Source organism: Micromys minutus (assembly GCF_963924665.1).
Source record: "Micromys minutus genome assembly, chromosome: 17".
NCBI classification, from domain to species: domain Eukaryota; kingdom Metazoa; phylum Chordata; class Mammalia; order Rodentia; family Muridae; genus Micromys; species Micromys minutus.
Genome location: NC_137952.1, coordinates 25212688 through 25227157, shown reverse-complemented (window position 1 = coordinate 25227157; position 14470 = coordinate 25212688). Strand labels below are relative to the sequence as shown.

General features: G+C 45.8%; 1 protein-coding gene across 1 annotated transcript in view; it reads left to right on the top strand.

Annotated features, from left to right (window-relative positions):
- Positions 1 to 440: 440 nt before the first annotated feature.
- The window catches only part of RASGRP1 (RAS guanyl releasing protein 1), a gene marked incomplete at both ends in the record, with an annotated part of 55694 nt that continues 41664 nt past the window's right edge, over positions 441 to 14470 (top strand). The window contains 2 exons of the mRNA XM_080931054.1: positions 441 to 475; positions 4431 to 4615. Coding sequence (XP_080787180.1) covers positions 441 to 475; positions 4431 to 4615 — 220 coding nt within the window. The remainder of the gene's footprint in view (positions 476 to 4430; positions 4616 to 14470) is intronic.

The following is a 14470-nucleotide window of genomic DNA, read 5'->3' as shown; positions in this document are numbered from 1 at the left end:
TAGCTGAGTCAATTTTGGGGCAACCCACGCTGCACCCCTCGGACCTAGCTCTTGGGCTAGGAGAGAAGAATGGCAAGCAGGAGGTGAAGGGAGAAGCGAGGGCGGCAGAAGCGCTCGGGGTGCTACCGAGTAATGGGGGCAGGATTCGAAGAAGAGCTGAGGGTGCCCCGCGTTTCCTCCAGCCTGACGATAACATCAGCGCCTGTCAGGTGGTTAGGGCGAGAGATTGTGCGCGCGCACGCGCACGCGGGAGCGAGCGCAGGGAGCGCACTCGCACAAACTTTGTGCCTGCGGGTGCGCCTGGGTCCGCTCGCCAGGCTCCGAGAGTGACCGGCTCCGGGCTGCGAGGGCCGGCGGCGGCCGAGGGATGTGTCCCACCCGGCCGAGCCGATCCCACCGCTCCAGGTGAGACGGCTCCAGGGGCGCAGAGAGCCGAGGCCATGGGAACCCTGGGCAAGGCGAGAGAGGCTCCGCGGTGAGTAGCTGCCGCTCCTCGGAGAGCGCCGCACCTCTACTGGGGAGACATAGCAGAGCCGTATTCCCTGCGGTCCTCTCCAGTGGGTAAGAGGAGGGATTGGTCGACCCGGGCGTCTCCCTCGGAGGAGAGTTGCTTACAGGGGTAGACCATGATCGAGGACCCCAAGATTGACACTAGGGGAGAATGGGCGTAAGACAGACAACCCCAGAGTCCAGCACACCAGGCCAGGAAGACAGAGTCAGGGGTGGCGAGGCCACAGGTCACCTGGACAGATCTGGAGTGATCTGGGCCCAACCAAATCTTTCACCTACCCAGCGCCCCACAACAGTAGTCCTCCCTGGATGCTCTTCCTCAGGACATCCCCCCCCCCAACGCCCCCTCCCCCGCCCCGAACTCTCACTCGCACACTTTCCGAGCATCTGGCACCTGCTGCTGGCACGGGTCTAAGGCAGCGCCACCTTGCGGGCTCTCCAGGCCTTTCAAGAGCGACCCACAGCAATGGCTGCAAGGGAAGGTGCCCTTTGAGAAATATTTGGGAAACTGAAGGTGAAGGGAGAGTGGCTCTGAACAGTCCATCTCTTGGGCAGCAATAAGGGGCCTGGAGTGGAAGTTGGAGGGTGTCAAGAAATTTAGCGTTTGTCCTCAAAACACCAGCACCCGGTAACTTCCTGGACGCCACTTTGCCTTTGTTAGGGCCAAGCATGTTCACGTGCCATTCACGCGGACTCAGATATGACCACACGATGCCTGACCTGAGTAACTGTGCCCGTTATAATTCCCTGCTAAGTCATACCATTCCCTGGGTACTCTCTACCTTAACTTTGCGTTATACTGCAGTGGGTCTGTCCATTGAATTAACTCTGTATTACTGGCGGCATGGGGCAGGACTGGAAGGTACACTCAGCAGAAATGGCCCTGTGAACGCTGCCTTTTCTTGTAAGCAACTATGAGCTGTCTTGGTTCTCCTCAGTTTCCCCCTTTGCCCTGGGAATAACTGTGCCTAAATCTAAGTCCTCCAAACCAATTCAGACTTCACTCCACAGGCTCTGGGGAATGGGGAAAGCAGAAGCTAACCACTGTAGGGCTGAGAAAACATTTTGAAGTTAATGGGTTTCTTTCAAGATTTTGTTGTTGTTTTGTTTTATTTAATTCTTAAGCTTAACTGGAAATGTGTGGCTACTGCCCTTTTGAAACATGACTTTGTAGAATTAGAGGCTGTTCATTCTTCGGATGGTTAAAGCACTCTCATAACTTCCTATAATAAAGCGCTGTATAGATCCTTACCTACAACCATCCCACCAAGAGGTGGAGGGAGAAGAGAGGGTAGAGGACTTAGTGAGCAGTGCTTGCCTTTGACAACACTGGCTTTTGTCCCTGGCATCATGGGAGAAAAGAAATAAGATAATTCTCTTAATTCCTTTGGTGGAATCCTGGTGGAGTGGTAGGATTATTTGTTTTCAGAAAGGTGTGATGGGGCATATTTGCAATCCCAACACCCGAAAGGCTGATAGTTTCAGGTCACTCTGGGCTACCTAGTAAGATCCCTGTCTCAAAAAACAAATAAACCGAAACAAACAAAAGGTTCCTTTTTAAAAAGAAAGAAAGAAAAGAAGGGAATGTAATCTGAGAGCTCTTCCAGGTCAAGCAGCCAAGAGACTGGGCAAAGCTTACAACCCAGAGTGCCGCTGGCTTAACACTTCACCTTCCCTAGTTTCTCCTGCCCCCGGAATTGCTCCTCACTGCACTAGGTTAAGATAGTTGTCTTTTTTCTAGCAAAGGACTGGAGCCAAGCTAGGAAGCGTGGCCTGGTGCTAAGGAAGCTGGCTGCTAGCCTGCTGTGCACTTGTATATGCCCCTGTTGCATACCTGTAGATGTTTGGGAAAGACTAATCAGCTCCTGGGTCCTTGGGATCATTCCAGGGACCTGCTGAGTGAGTAAGAGCTGAGCTGCCATCTCTGCATCACCCGCCATCTTTCTGATGCACCTGACGTTTGCTATACATTTGAATAAGCTCTTTCAGTCTCTTCACAATCTACTCACCAATTTCGGCGTGGTGATAAGCATGCAGTTTCATGCTTTTTTAAAAAGCCTACCAGATAAATAATAGCAAGAGGGGCCCCAGGTACTAGTCCCTGAGATAGCCCATATGAACAGCCTCAGTACCTGTAGGGCTCAGTCTCCATATCACCAGGTAGCACCTTTCTAGACTGTAGCTTCAGACACAGTGCCAATCCCTGCACGGCGTCTTTGGGATGTGTAAACGTACTTTGTGTGCGCCGTGGCCATTTCTAGTTACCATTTTATTCTCAGACACTGATCAGACACTCTCAGGGCCTGAATAAAAGAATCAGTGATGGTCAAGAGTTTGACGGATTTCTGCAACACCGACCTGATTCTTCGGGAGTCAGTGGCTTGGGATAGCAGGTTCCCAGTCACCAGGGTGACTGGACTTTATTGGTCCCAGTTTGGAATTGAGCCCTATGTACACCACAGCCCCATTCTCTGAAGTTGGAGCAGAACTGGAAGAGCCAGAGTGACCCCTGGAGTCTGGCTGTGTGGTATGGCCCATGTTCAGTCTTTGTGCAGGCTGGTTTCCACAAACCCAGGTGTGCCCGAGGTGGGGGCGGGGTGGTGGGGGTTGCTTGCTTGCTTGCTTGTTTGCTTTAACTTAAAACAAGGATTTGGTTTGCCTCTTATGATTGAGTTTTTGCCTTCCACTTTGCCCTCTGCACTCTTGAGACATTCACCTAGTAGTTGTATGGTTACACTCATTGTCTTGGTCAGATTCTCCTGCTAGAGCTCTGTGTATTAAGGAGCTACAAGATGGCTTTATACCAGCATAACAGTGGACATGTATATTTACAGAGAAGGTTACAGAGGCTGTCTCGCCATGGTTTCCCTGGCCTACTGTAGTATCTTACTCATAGGGTAAGAATGTGGCTAACTGATGCAGGTTTATGCTTGTGATGTATGCTATGTTTCTGGGGTGTTTCCCTTTTCTTCTTTGACAGTAAAGTATAAATTAGCCAAGGGTGCAAAAGGAAGAGACTAAGTACATGCCCCCCCCCCAAAAAAAGGCTATCAGCAAAAATGCCTACCATCATTAAACCCTCAAAAATTATAAATGTGGGATGTGGGTCTCCATGTGTTTTTTTTTAATAAAACAGATTGCATGAGACACTTTGCAGGGTGTCCTGTACTGACCAGACCATGTCCAATAGATCCACCAGACTCCTAAGCCACTTCCAGATCTAAGTCGTTATTTTACACTCAGCTTTAGAGCAGGGAGCTGAGCTCAGAGCCAACCCCTCCCCTCTTTCTCTTGGTTAAGGATCAATGTAAAGACTTGATGGGATACTGTTTACTAGTCTAAATGAGTCATAGTGGTTACTCAAGTTATCAAAAATGAAACTATTTATTAAAACCAACTAAGATTAGAAATGCAGAGATGGTGAAAAACCTAAATGCCTTCTCTACTCTCTCCTTCAAGGTTCTTAAAGCTAGTTCAGGGGGCCTCCTGCCCTTCTGTATCTTAGGCACAGCTTAAATAAATGCAATTATCCGGAAAGGACACTAACTAAGCCAGTCCTTCAGACCCCAGGCCTGTAGCCTAGCAACTAGAAGCTAAGGGCCACCAGGGTACCCTCTTCCCTCTGCATCTCCCCTTCTGGAAGAGAGGAGGCAGCATAGAGCAGCCCTTACACCAATGGGGAGAAGGGAAGGCTATTGCTGCCCTGGAATCTCACCTTGTCATTTGCTGAGATGTCTCTTTAACAGCCAACCAGTCCGTTCAGTGTTTCTGCCAAGTGGGAGGGGTATGCCTTCTACCAGCCTGGCTTCAGGGACTCACCGTCCTATCTCCTCTTCGCTCCTCTTCAGAGCCTGGAGCTGCCACCGAGACCACCCAGCCGCTGTGTCTATCCTCATTTGAGTCTCTCTTCTCTCCCCCAGGAAACCTTGCCATGGCTCCAGAGCTGGCCCCAAAGCAAGACTAGAGGCCAAATCAACCAACAGCCCTCTCCCTGCCCAGCCCAGCTTGGCCCAGATTACCCAGTTCCGAATGATGGTGTCCCTGGGACATTTGGCCAAAGGAGCCAGCCTGGATGACCTTATTGACAGCTGTGTCCAATCTTTCGGTGAGTTGGGCAGCTGCCCTGCCTATATAGAGATTGCTATGTTATTTTGTTCTTTGCCTTAAAAAGTGTCTTATACAAGAGCAACCTAGATTGTATTTTGGCTTTAAAAATAGCGTTTGAGCTTTTGAAATGTTAGAGACAGTCTGCTGCGCTCACGGCACATGACTATGTGGGTGGAATAGGTCGTGATGAGAAGTACAGTCTGAAGTGAGAACTTGGGGAGCAGAGTTGGCATTTTCTTTGCATGGTAGTTTGTCTCATGGTGGGAAACGGCAGAAAATGATATTGGGCTGTGATCATTTTCCGTCCTCCAGTTCTTGGGATAGAAAAATAAATCCGTCTCTCACCACCAAATACAATCTGAAGACTTTCAGGTCATTTGGACAAATGAGGTCTACACAGTTTTTCCCTTGCCTCTGGAACTGTGCTTGTGTCTATGGCCAGAGGATGATGAGCTCATGTGTTGCAGGTCGAGGTGGGAGGAACTGAGCAAGTGGGTGCCTAGGCCGGCAGAGTGTGGTCCAGGCGCTACCCTCTGTACTGACAACATGCAATACTCTGAAAAGGTTTCTTTTTGTTTAGGCATTCATTTTCTCTTGGTGGTTGCTCATGAAATGGTGACCTGGAAGTACTAAATATTGGGTTTGCTTCAAAAAAGGTCAGAATTGAAACAGACAAATTTCAGTGACACCTACTGATTCAGAGATTTTCAGCATCCCCGCATCCCTCTTTCTATGTTCCTGCATTTCCCTCTGGGAAGGAGATGAGTTTGTCGGGCTCACCTCTGTAGCATCAGCCCACTCCAGCCTGATCCCCCGTGAGAGCAGAGGGGAGGAATGCTCAGCTCTCAGAAGTGTGGACTGTTGGTGTTTAGGTCCAAGCAAGAACCTTATTTATAGACTTGGAAAAGACTTGGCACTTTGGGGAGATTTCTTTTTGTGCAACTGCCTCATAATTTTGGTTTAAAACAGCGCTTCTTAAATATTCTTGCACACGTAGTCATGTGGAGTTTTTTTTTTTTTTTTTTTTTAGTAATACAGATGGTGAGGTCCCTCCCCCAGAGTTTCTGCTTGAGTAGGTCTGGCCAGGGTGGGGTCCAACAATTTGCATTTCTAACAAGGTCCCAGGTGAGGCTTTGGCAGCTGATCCCAGGACTCCACTGTAAGAATCACTACTTTTAAGTACTATTGCTGGCTGTAGACTTCTTGACTCTGAAAGGGAGAGGATTGGGTGTGTGACTCAGGGGCCCTGTTTACCTAACCTTGAGTGCAGGCTTCATCTCTGAAAGAGAACAAGCCATTCATTCCTTTCTCTGATTTATCTTTACCCAAAAGACTAAATCAAGATGAATTTTCTACTGCCAAGCTAGATCTTCAGCTTCAGATTGAATAACTTTGTGTTTCAAAACCATCATAGACAATTTATACATTCAAGGAGACAGCTAGAAGCTGGTGGAGACCAGTGGCCACATGGTAGTAGTTAGTGTTGTGAGATAAGCTACAGATATCCTTCTCCAGGGCTGCTCATTGCATTTAGTAGACCTCCAGAGAGCAAAGTGTAACCATTGCATGAACCAGGACCTTTTCTCCCTGTTTCACTGCTGAAAACGCTGGGACCATAACTGTGTTTACATGTGATCTTTCATCTTTTTCTTCCAATCATCCAACTACCTGACTGAGTTCAAGCCCGTTTTCTCATCCTTAACTAACGGTGGCTTCAACCTCAAAAATACATGGCCAGTTCTGATGTCCTTTCCAAAAATAACCAATCATAACACACCCACCCAACCAGCCCTACAAAGGCAATGGTACGTTGTTTTCTAAAATATATTAAAGTGAAAAGTAGTGCTTTAAAATGCAGAAGAAGTCCTGCTGAGGCTAAACTCCCTTGGGCCATTACCAAGAAGCAGTCATTAAGTCTGTAATTATGCCTGACCCTGCACTGGGTGACACTCAAGAAAAGTCAGTGACCCAATGCCTGTTTCATTAGCACTTATGGTACCTGTGAAATACCCAGTCCAGGAAAGCACACACACACACACACACACACACACACACACACACACACACCTGTGATAATAAATGAAAGTGTGGTATTCTGGAGCACATTCCTTGTACTAGGTAGGGTTTGAATCAGGACACTGATAAGGACTGCTTCTGGGGCTGGGGACAAAATTCCAGGCTTTCTGTATTATGTGTTACAGAATTTCCCATCACAGAGTTTGCATGAAAGACACAAAAACAGCCAAAACCAGGAGAGAATTAGAGGGATGCCTTTGGGAGTAAGCCTCCTCTCTCCTTAGCAGCTGACCTAGCTCTTGTGGGAGGAGCTTCACACGGACCCATGAAAAGCCGGTTTGAAGATAACAACTTGACTAATTCTTTTCTTTACTTCTCCTACCTTCTCACATCACTTTTGTGATGATGCCTAGGATATATTTCATAAAGGCTGTGTACACAGCTCCTGCAGCCCCAAAACACAGGGGCTAATGCTATACACATTTTAATTAGTTAAAACAAAATCAAGTGCAAAGTTTAGTGCATGCCACAACAGCCAACCTTCCTAGTGCTTGACAGCCTCAGGTAGTGAGTGACGCCTGCTAGACAGAGTAAGCAGACCATTGCTGTGGCCACAGAGAGTCTGACTGGAGTACTGGGTAGGGAAGACGACCGACCTGAAGAGAGAAACGGTAGATAGGTTTTTCTGGAAACCAGGGCTTTATCCATGTCTCGGGTACACCTAAGGGACCATCTAATTACTGTTTAAAGCCTCGTGGGCATTGAGATGTGTATGCTGAAAGTTACCTCTCCAGCATTATTTAATTATCAGTTGTCCATCCCTCCCTGCAACCGTTCTCGGGGAACAAAGGCTGGAATACAAGGCCTTTAAGGATACAGATGCAAATGAAGGTACTACAAAAGGCCCCCAGCAAACCTCTCTGTATCAGAAGGTTACAGATCTGTGATTAGAAACACCAAACCTCCATTCCATTGCTTTACCCCTGCACCAGCCTACTCCCACCTTCTGTTTTGATTGGAGGGCATGCCCCTGATCCCGAGTGTGGATGCTAGTTACCCGTTCCAATCATGGTGAAATAGATCATCACAGCAGGTGAAACATGCCGTCTCTTACAGATTAGAGGCCTATGAGAACACTCCGTCTCTTCATCTCTTTCTCACTTTGCAAGAAGGCTATCAGCATTGGGGCCAAGTGGAAAACTCAAATACCCCAATTTACAAAGTCCTTTCATGTCTGCTTTCCATGCAAGAGAACTCTGATAGCATCAGGGAACAGTTGCACACATGCCCCAGAAAGCTTGCTAGCAAGCAGCTCCAGATACAGATGTCAGGGCCAAGGACAGTGCGTCTGAATGGCTTATATTATATGGGGTGTTATTTTTTTTTCTTGGTGTTTGGTATGTATTGATTTTTCTTCTATATTCAAAACAACCCTGAAGTAGGTCAAGTACTATTATTTCCAGTGGATGAACAAGAAAAGGAAGTGGAGCATCTGAGATCTGAAACAACACACCTTGTAGCCAGCATCTAAATAGAAAACATGCTGCCTTTTTTTCCTACCTCTGCCCCCAGAAGCCATTTGTACCCAGTGCTGGTGCAGAGATGGCTCCCTCCCTCCCCAAGACAGGCCTCGTTGTCTCAAAAGAGATTTTGTGTTGCACGAGGTGGGCTGGCAACCCGTGCTTGCTAGTCTGCAGACCTGGCCTCCCTCAGTAGAAACCACATTCCATTCAGTGCAAGAAATCATCAGACTTCACCTTTATTCCATCAACCGTCTGGCTGAAATTGATTCTTGAGTCAAACTTATATTTGTAAATTTCCATGTGTGTGCATCGTACTAATGTTTCCCAATCTAAATGACCTTACAACTAATAAAAATAGTTCCTGTACCATGGGCTAGTTGAATACTAAACTCTTTATAGATCTTAATGAATTACAGATAAAACACTATACCTGACTTTTCAAATGGAGCTGGTGAGGGCACACACATGCTCTCGGGAACCACAGTCCCTTCCATATCAGAAGGAAGGTTGGTTATCCCTCATGCCTGTAGCTTTGACTCTGCACACACAGGCAAAGTGTATAGGAGACAGCCATCACGGCACGCTCTATGACACAGATGGGTACGCAGCAGTGACAAGTGCAAGTGCCAAGCCAAGTATATAAGGTCATAAATATAAAGCCTGCTGATGACAGGCCACAGCTGTCCCCGAAGCCTCCTCTGTGGGGTTCCCCAGCACAAGGGTTCTCATAGAAAACAACAACAGTCACTGGGGCACCCTGTCCTAAACACCTGGGGGTATCAGAAGTTCCCAGAATGGCTTTTCCTAGCCCTGTGGAGAGAACTGGCACCCTTTGGTCAGTGTGCCACTTACGATGAAGAGCCCTTTACTGCGCTCTCTACTGAGCTGGTATCAGCCAGTTCCCCCTGGGCTATCTTTCTTTTCATGTGTATGAGTTCTGGTGACTCTTGGGTTTGAGGAAGGAGATGGCTTAATGCTCCTCACCTCAAACTTTCCCGTGTGGCATTACCTTCAGGAGCTCTCCCTGTGTACTGGGGCAAAATCAGTTCTTGTAACGATGATGCGTAAGATCCACAGTTGCTCAGGAATTCTGGGTACTTTTCCTCAGTCGGTGGACCCAGAGAAATGAATCTTGCTGCTGACCAAAAGACACTGATGTTGAGGGCCCCTTCCCTGTAGCCCACTTGCGCCTTGGACGACCCAGAACGTGTTCTCAGGCTTTCTAGAAAAACACAAACAACAAACACCTCTGAGAAGGAATGGAACAACGTGAGGTTTTCAATTTACAAACCAGTAATGCTCTCAGGAAAGCCAGCCTCGTGGGAGCATGAAAGCGGTCCAGCAAGGTTTAATTAGAGATGCACTCTGCCTGCAAGCATGTTGGAAATCCCAGCACAAGCTATCTACAAAGTTTACAGCCTGTCTGCCTTACACGGGAGGGTTGGTGTGGGCGTGGGGCGGGTGGAGTACTTGACAGAAAGTAGATGTGGTACCCACAGCTTCATTCCTTTCTCTTGGAGACTTTCCTCCAGGCTTACATTTGTCCTGATGTTCAGACCCATTTCCGATGCTACACTGAGGTCTCCACTGCAGCCAGCCTCCAGGACTCACAGGCCTTCTAGAAGAGGCTGCTGAGCCGGGAGGAGCCAGAGAAATGCTTTCCTCTGCACAAGCACCCGGATGAGAATGAACCCCTTTGCCAGTAGACTTTTTGTTAAGGCTTTCATTGGGAAATGATGGGAATTTAAAAGGAGTCTCTTCTGGTGACAGAACAGTGACTGGAAATCTGAGAGCCTCAGAGAAGGGCATCTTAGGGGCAAACTTACCTGCTGGCCCTCTAACTGTGGCCTCTTGCATGAAGCACTTGCTGAAGCTAGTTCCTGGAGTTTAGGCTGCAAGCAGCTGATCTTCCTGTCCTGAGGAGCATAGAGGAAAAAAGGGGAGAAATGGTCATACTGCATTGGCAGGGCCAACTTCATCGATACAACTTCAATGCCACCACAGTCTTGACATCACTAATAATCATTAATAATTAAACTAATTAGTTTTTAATAACTTAGGGATCCTTGCTGAATCAACTCTAACATAGAAAAGGGGGCATCATTTCATACCCATTGGATCTTAAAACCCATGTGGCCGGTGATGAGCATGAGATTCCTAAGAACGGACGGCAGTGCTTCCATTTGCCAAGTGCTGAAGATATGGAGGAAGAGATAGGCCTGTAACGTTGTTTTCACTGTTATGGCTGTGGACGTATGTGTTTGACAGCAGATGGAGAGAATAGCCTTCTCCGCCAGCTGTGGCATGCTGGATGATTATCCAGCACACAAGATCTAATTTTGTCAGCCAGTTGTTAAACATAGCCGCTGTTAAAGATTCTGTTAGGTACAGGTGTGCTGAATATGTGCATAGAAGACAAGCGTTGGAAATTGGTCACTTTCTAAAGTGTGGTTGTGTTTACTGTTCTGTGTGCTCTGGAGGGTGTGTGCACCAAGTCTGCGTGGTGGAAATGCAGAGGCTTTCGCTGCAGTGCAGTACCGTGCCGTGCAGTGCCTCCTCTGGTCCATTTGCAGCAAGGCAGGCTGGGAGCTTTGCTTTACTGGTGTATTCACACCTTGGGAATAACCAACATTTTTACCAGCACATCCTCCTTGAACCCAACTCCAAAGAGCTCGAGGTTAAACTCTTGCCAGCACACCACCATCATCCACACCAAACCAAGGGTGCTTTCAGAGCAGCATCTAGAGGGAAGGGGCCCTCACACCTGACCAGGTTGTTCCGTATCACTCAGTTACAAATAAGGCTGACATGAGTTTTGGTTCTTTCATACCTTAAGGAACCAGGTGGGCAAGATAAGGTACAGTAAAAAGATGAAGAGTGCTCGCTTCCGCAGCACCTATACTAAAAAGATGAAGAAGTCAAACATCAGCAAAGCTGGGATTTCCTTAAAGACATTATTATGGAGCAAAGATTAATCCAAGAGGATTTTCACTTGTAATTGAACTGATTGCTTATATGTGCTTTGCTTGTTTCCTTAACTCATCTGCACACGTTCTGCACAATTAATCCTCTCTGTTTACTCAGTTTCTTATACTTCTGACTTCCACATGTTACAAGCCATCTATCTGTTTGGGGCTCTTCCTGCATTGCCTTTGCTCCCGTGCATGCTGACAGCCTCACCGGCATGCACACGCAAGCTTTGCTAAGCAGGCTTGGTTTTCTTTAATGAGTTTATATGTAGTCATGTTCCTGGTCATGAACAGACTCTTCATACCTGTTTGTTATCTGTTATGTGATGCTCTCTGTTGGTAGACATTTGGACCTGTTGATTTCTTGGTTAGCATTTTCAGATGGCCTTTCTCCTATCCTCATCTCTTTGTTAACTTTATTATTACAAGGTGTAGAAATTTCGTGGTTTTATGTAGCTAAATTTGTCTTGGCTTTTTAATCCTTTATTAATTCTAAACTTAAAATCTATGCTCCAACCACTTTGGGAATATCTTCCTGTCATTTTGATAAAAATTTAAATTATTTTAATACATTCAGTATGTGTCATACACTCCTGGGAATGATCAGTAAAGTTTGCAAGTTATTGCTGGAGGAGAGAAAGCCTCTGGCTTTATTTCTGGGATAGCTTAAGGCCAGTCTGGTTCGGTCTGAAAACCAGACTGCTGTGCACAGGTCACTCTGGCCAGCACTGAGAACACAGCTCTCCCTCATTCAGTCACAGAAGGTTAAAATCAGTTCTGACACCAAGCAATGCCTGGGAGAAGTACGTGATCTCAAATATGATATTGAAAGTGAACTTGAAGGAAACCCTTCAGAACTGATGTATAATGTGCTTTTAACTGTTTATAGAACCAATAACCTTAGAAGACTAAAAATCTCAACCACATTTAACTCTCATTTTTCTAAATTCTTTCTATAGACTGAGTCTGCGTTGCTCCTGAGTAGGCCTTTATGTAATGAGATACATAAAACCTTGACAATACGTATCTAGTCTATTGAAATATTCAAAGTATTATTTTACCAATAACCAGCCTTTGAATAATTATTGTGAACAGCACAATGTTTATGTTAATATTATATGTACATATTCAATTCACATTCTTATGTTCCTATACCAGCGGAGATTTAACTAAAACTCAAATTTCATATTTTAAAAAAAATTAATAACTTTAAAAAACCACTTGCTTCACTCTGAGAAACTCCTGTTAATCTGATATGCTCGCACAAACATATATGCAAGAAAAACACAAATGCATGTAAAATAAAATTTAAATTCATTTTAAAAAATTTTAAAAGAAAAAAATTACAGTTCTGTGTCCTACCCCCACAAACAATATTAATCTATGAACATTCTTGGGGTTGTCTCGTCCATCTCCTACAAATGTGCACAGATACTGTGAACCTATTGCATGTTTAATGATAGGTACCTCCTTACCTCTGTGTGTTCAATATTTACATCTTAACCAGTTATGGTCCTGTGATGAATGAACATCAGTACTTGCTAAAAAGCATATGAGCATACAAGTTTTCTACTCTATCCTAAACCTGATCCTAAAAAAAATAATGCTGGCATAATTCCATCAAATATGGGACAAAAAATTGAGGGTTGCTTAGCAACTAAAATGATGCTGATGAAGAATTAAAGGCGTCTCCAGAAAAGAAGAGTACTTACTTTTCCGATGATAAATGCTAATTATAGTAATAGTCCAGGGCTGGTGACAGATAAAATAAATGGAGGGAAGGAATACTTAAACTACCTGAAAATCTAAGAGGCAAGCTTCCTTCTTCACTGTGTGTGGTGAAAGTGGGTTAAAGGTTTACTGTCGGGAACAAAGAATAAAATCTTTTGCCTTCATTAGAACTTCCTTAAGGAGCAGCAGGGTGGGATTTACAGCAGAGCCTAGAAGAGGCTGAATCTGCTCAGCCCAGCTTCTGCGGCGATTGTGAGGTGGTGGACAATGACTAAGAAAGCCGGGCTGTTCACTTCCTTTTTAGTATAGAACAGGCCAGGGCTCTGGGAATATCACTGAGCATCTTGCTGGACGGTTGTCCTGTTTGGCAGGAACGGCTGCCAGGGTGGAGCCTGAACAGGGAGTGAACCAGTGATTGATTGAAACGCACAGAGGAATATTGGTACTGTAGGAGGAACATAGAGAATCTGCTGGTTTTATCCTGAAGGAGAACATGGGTTCACAGGAGCAAGATGCCCGTTGAGGATGAACTCCTCTAAAGACTGACAGAAAGTGAGAATTCCCAAGCAGAAGAGCAGAGAGTTATTCTGTCTCCTCGGTGATCTGTCCAACTGCAGTATAGGACTTGTTTGTATTATGTTTTGAACAGCCCCATTTTAAAGAGGAACTGAAGCCCTTGGGAAATGGGTGTTCCCCTAATTATCATATATAAGTGTAACTTGTAAACATGGAGTCACACCCTACAGAGCACCCTTAAGTCTGCTGAGCACTTGCCTAATTCTGCATTCGCCTGCTTCCTGCATGAGCGCAGGGACTTTTCTATACCTCCTTCCCTTCCTTCTCTTCTTGGGTTCCCACTTTACTTCATCCAAGAACTTCACCATTTACCTCCAGACCTGGGCAACTCTGGCTACACAATAAAGCAGTCAGCATCTACTACAATGCTTTTCAGAGGTCAACCTCAGGACCCACACTGATGGCTACCCAGCTAGCGTTGTAGTTCCCCCCCCCCCCCACTGCCTCTGTACCCAGTGGCTTAGAGTCCTGGTCACCACCCACAGGTAGATTTAGTTGAGGAAGCATACCTTCATAGTGTCACAGGGCAAAATATGGAGAAAACAACTTTAAATTAAAGGAGATCAGTTCTGGTGTATGTCTGTATGTACGCAGATAGCTCACATTTTATAATTATATATACTTGTATAATTATGTATATCAAATTTTGGATGCTTAGTTTGATATTAAGAAATCATAAAAGCGTTGCTCATGCACTTTCGATCTTTTATTTTTAAGTTTTACTAACATTAGTATTATATATTAATGGAATTAGTATGACATTTCCATACACACACTGATTACATACTGGTCAGATCAATCAGCCTTGTATCCATCCCCACCTTTGACAACCTTTATTCAGCAGCATTGTGCATTCAGCATGAAAAGGAAAGGGGGAGTGGTGTGTAGTGGTGCTCACTTTTAATTTCAACACCTGGGAGGCAAAGGCAGGCAGATGTCTTGGAATTGCAGGAGATCCTACATAGTGAGTTTCAAGCCAGGCAAGGCTACACTGAAGCCCTGCCTCAGAAGAAGAGGAAGAGGGAGGAGGAAGAAGAG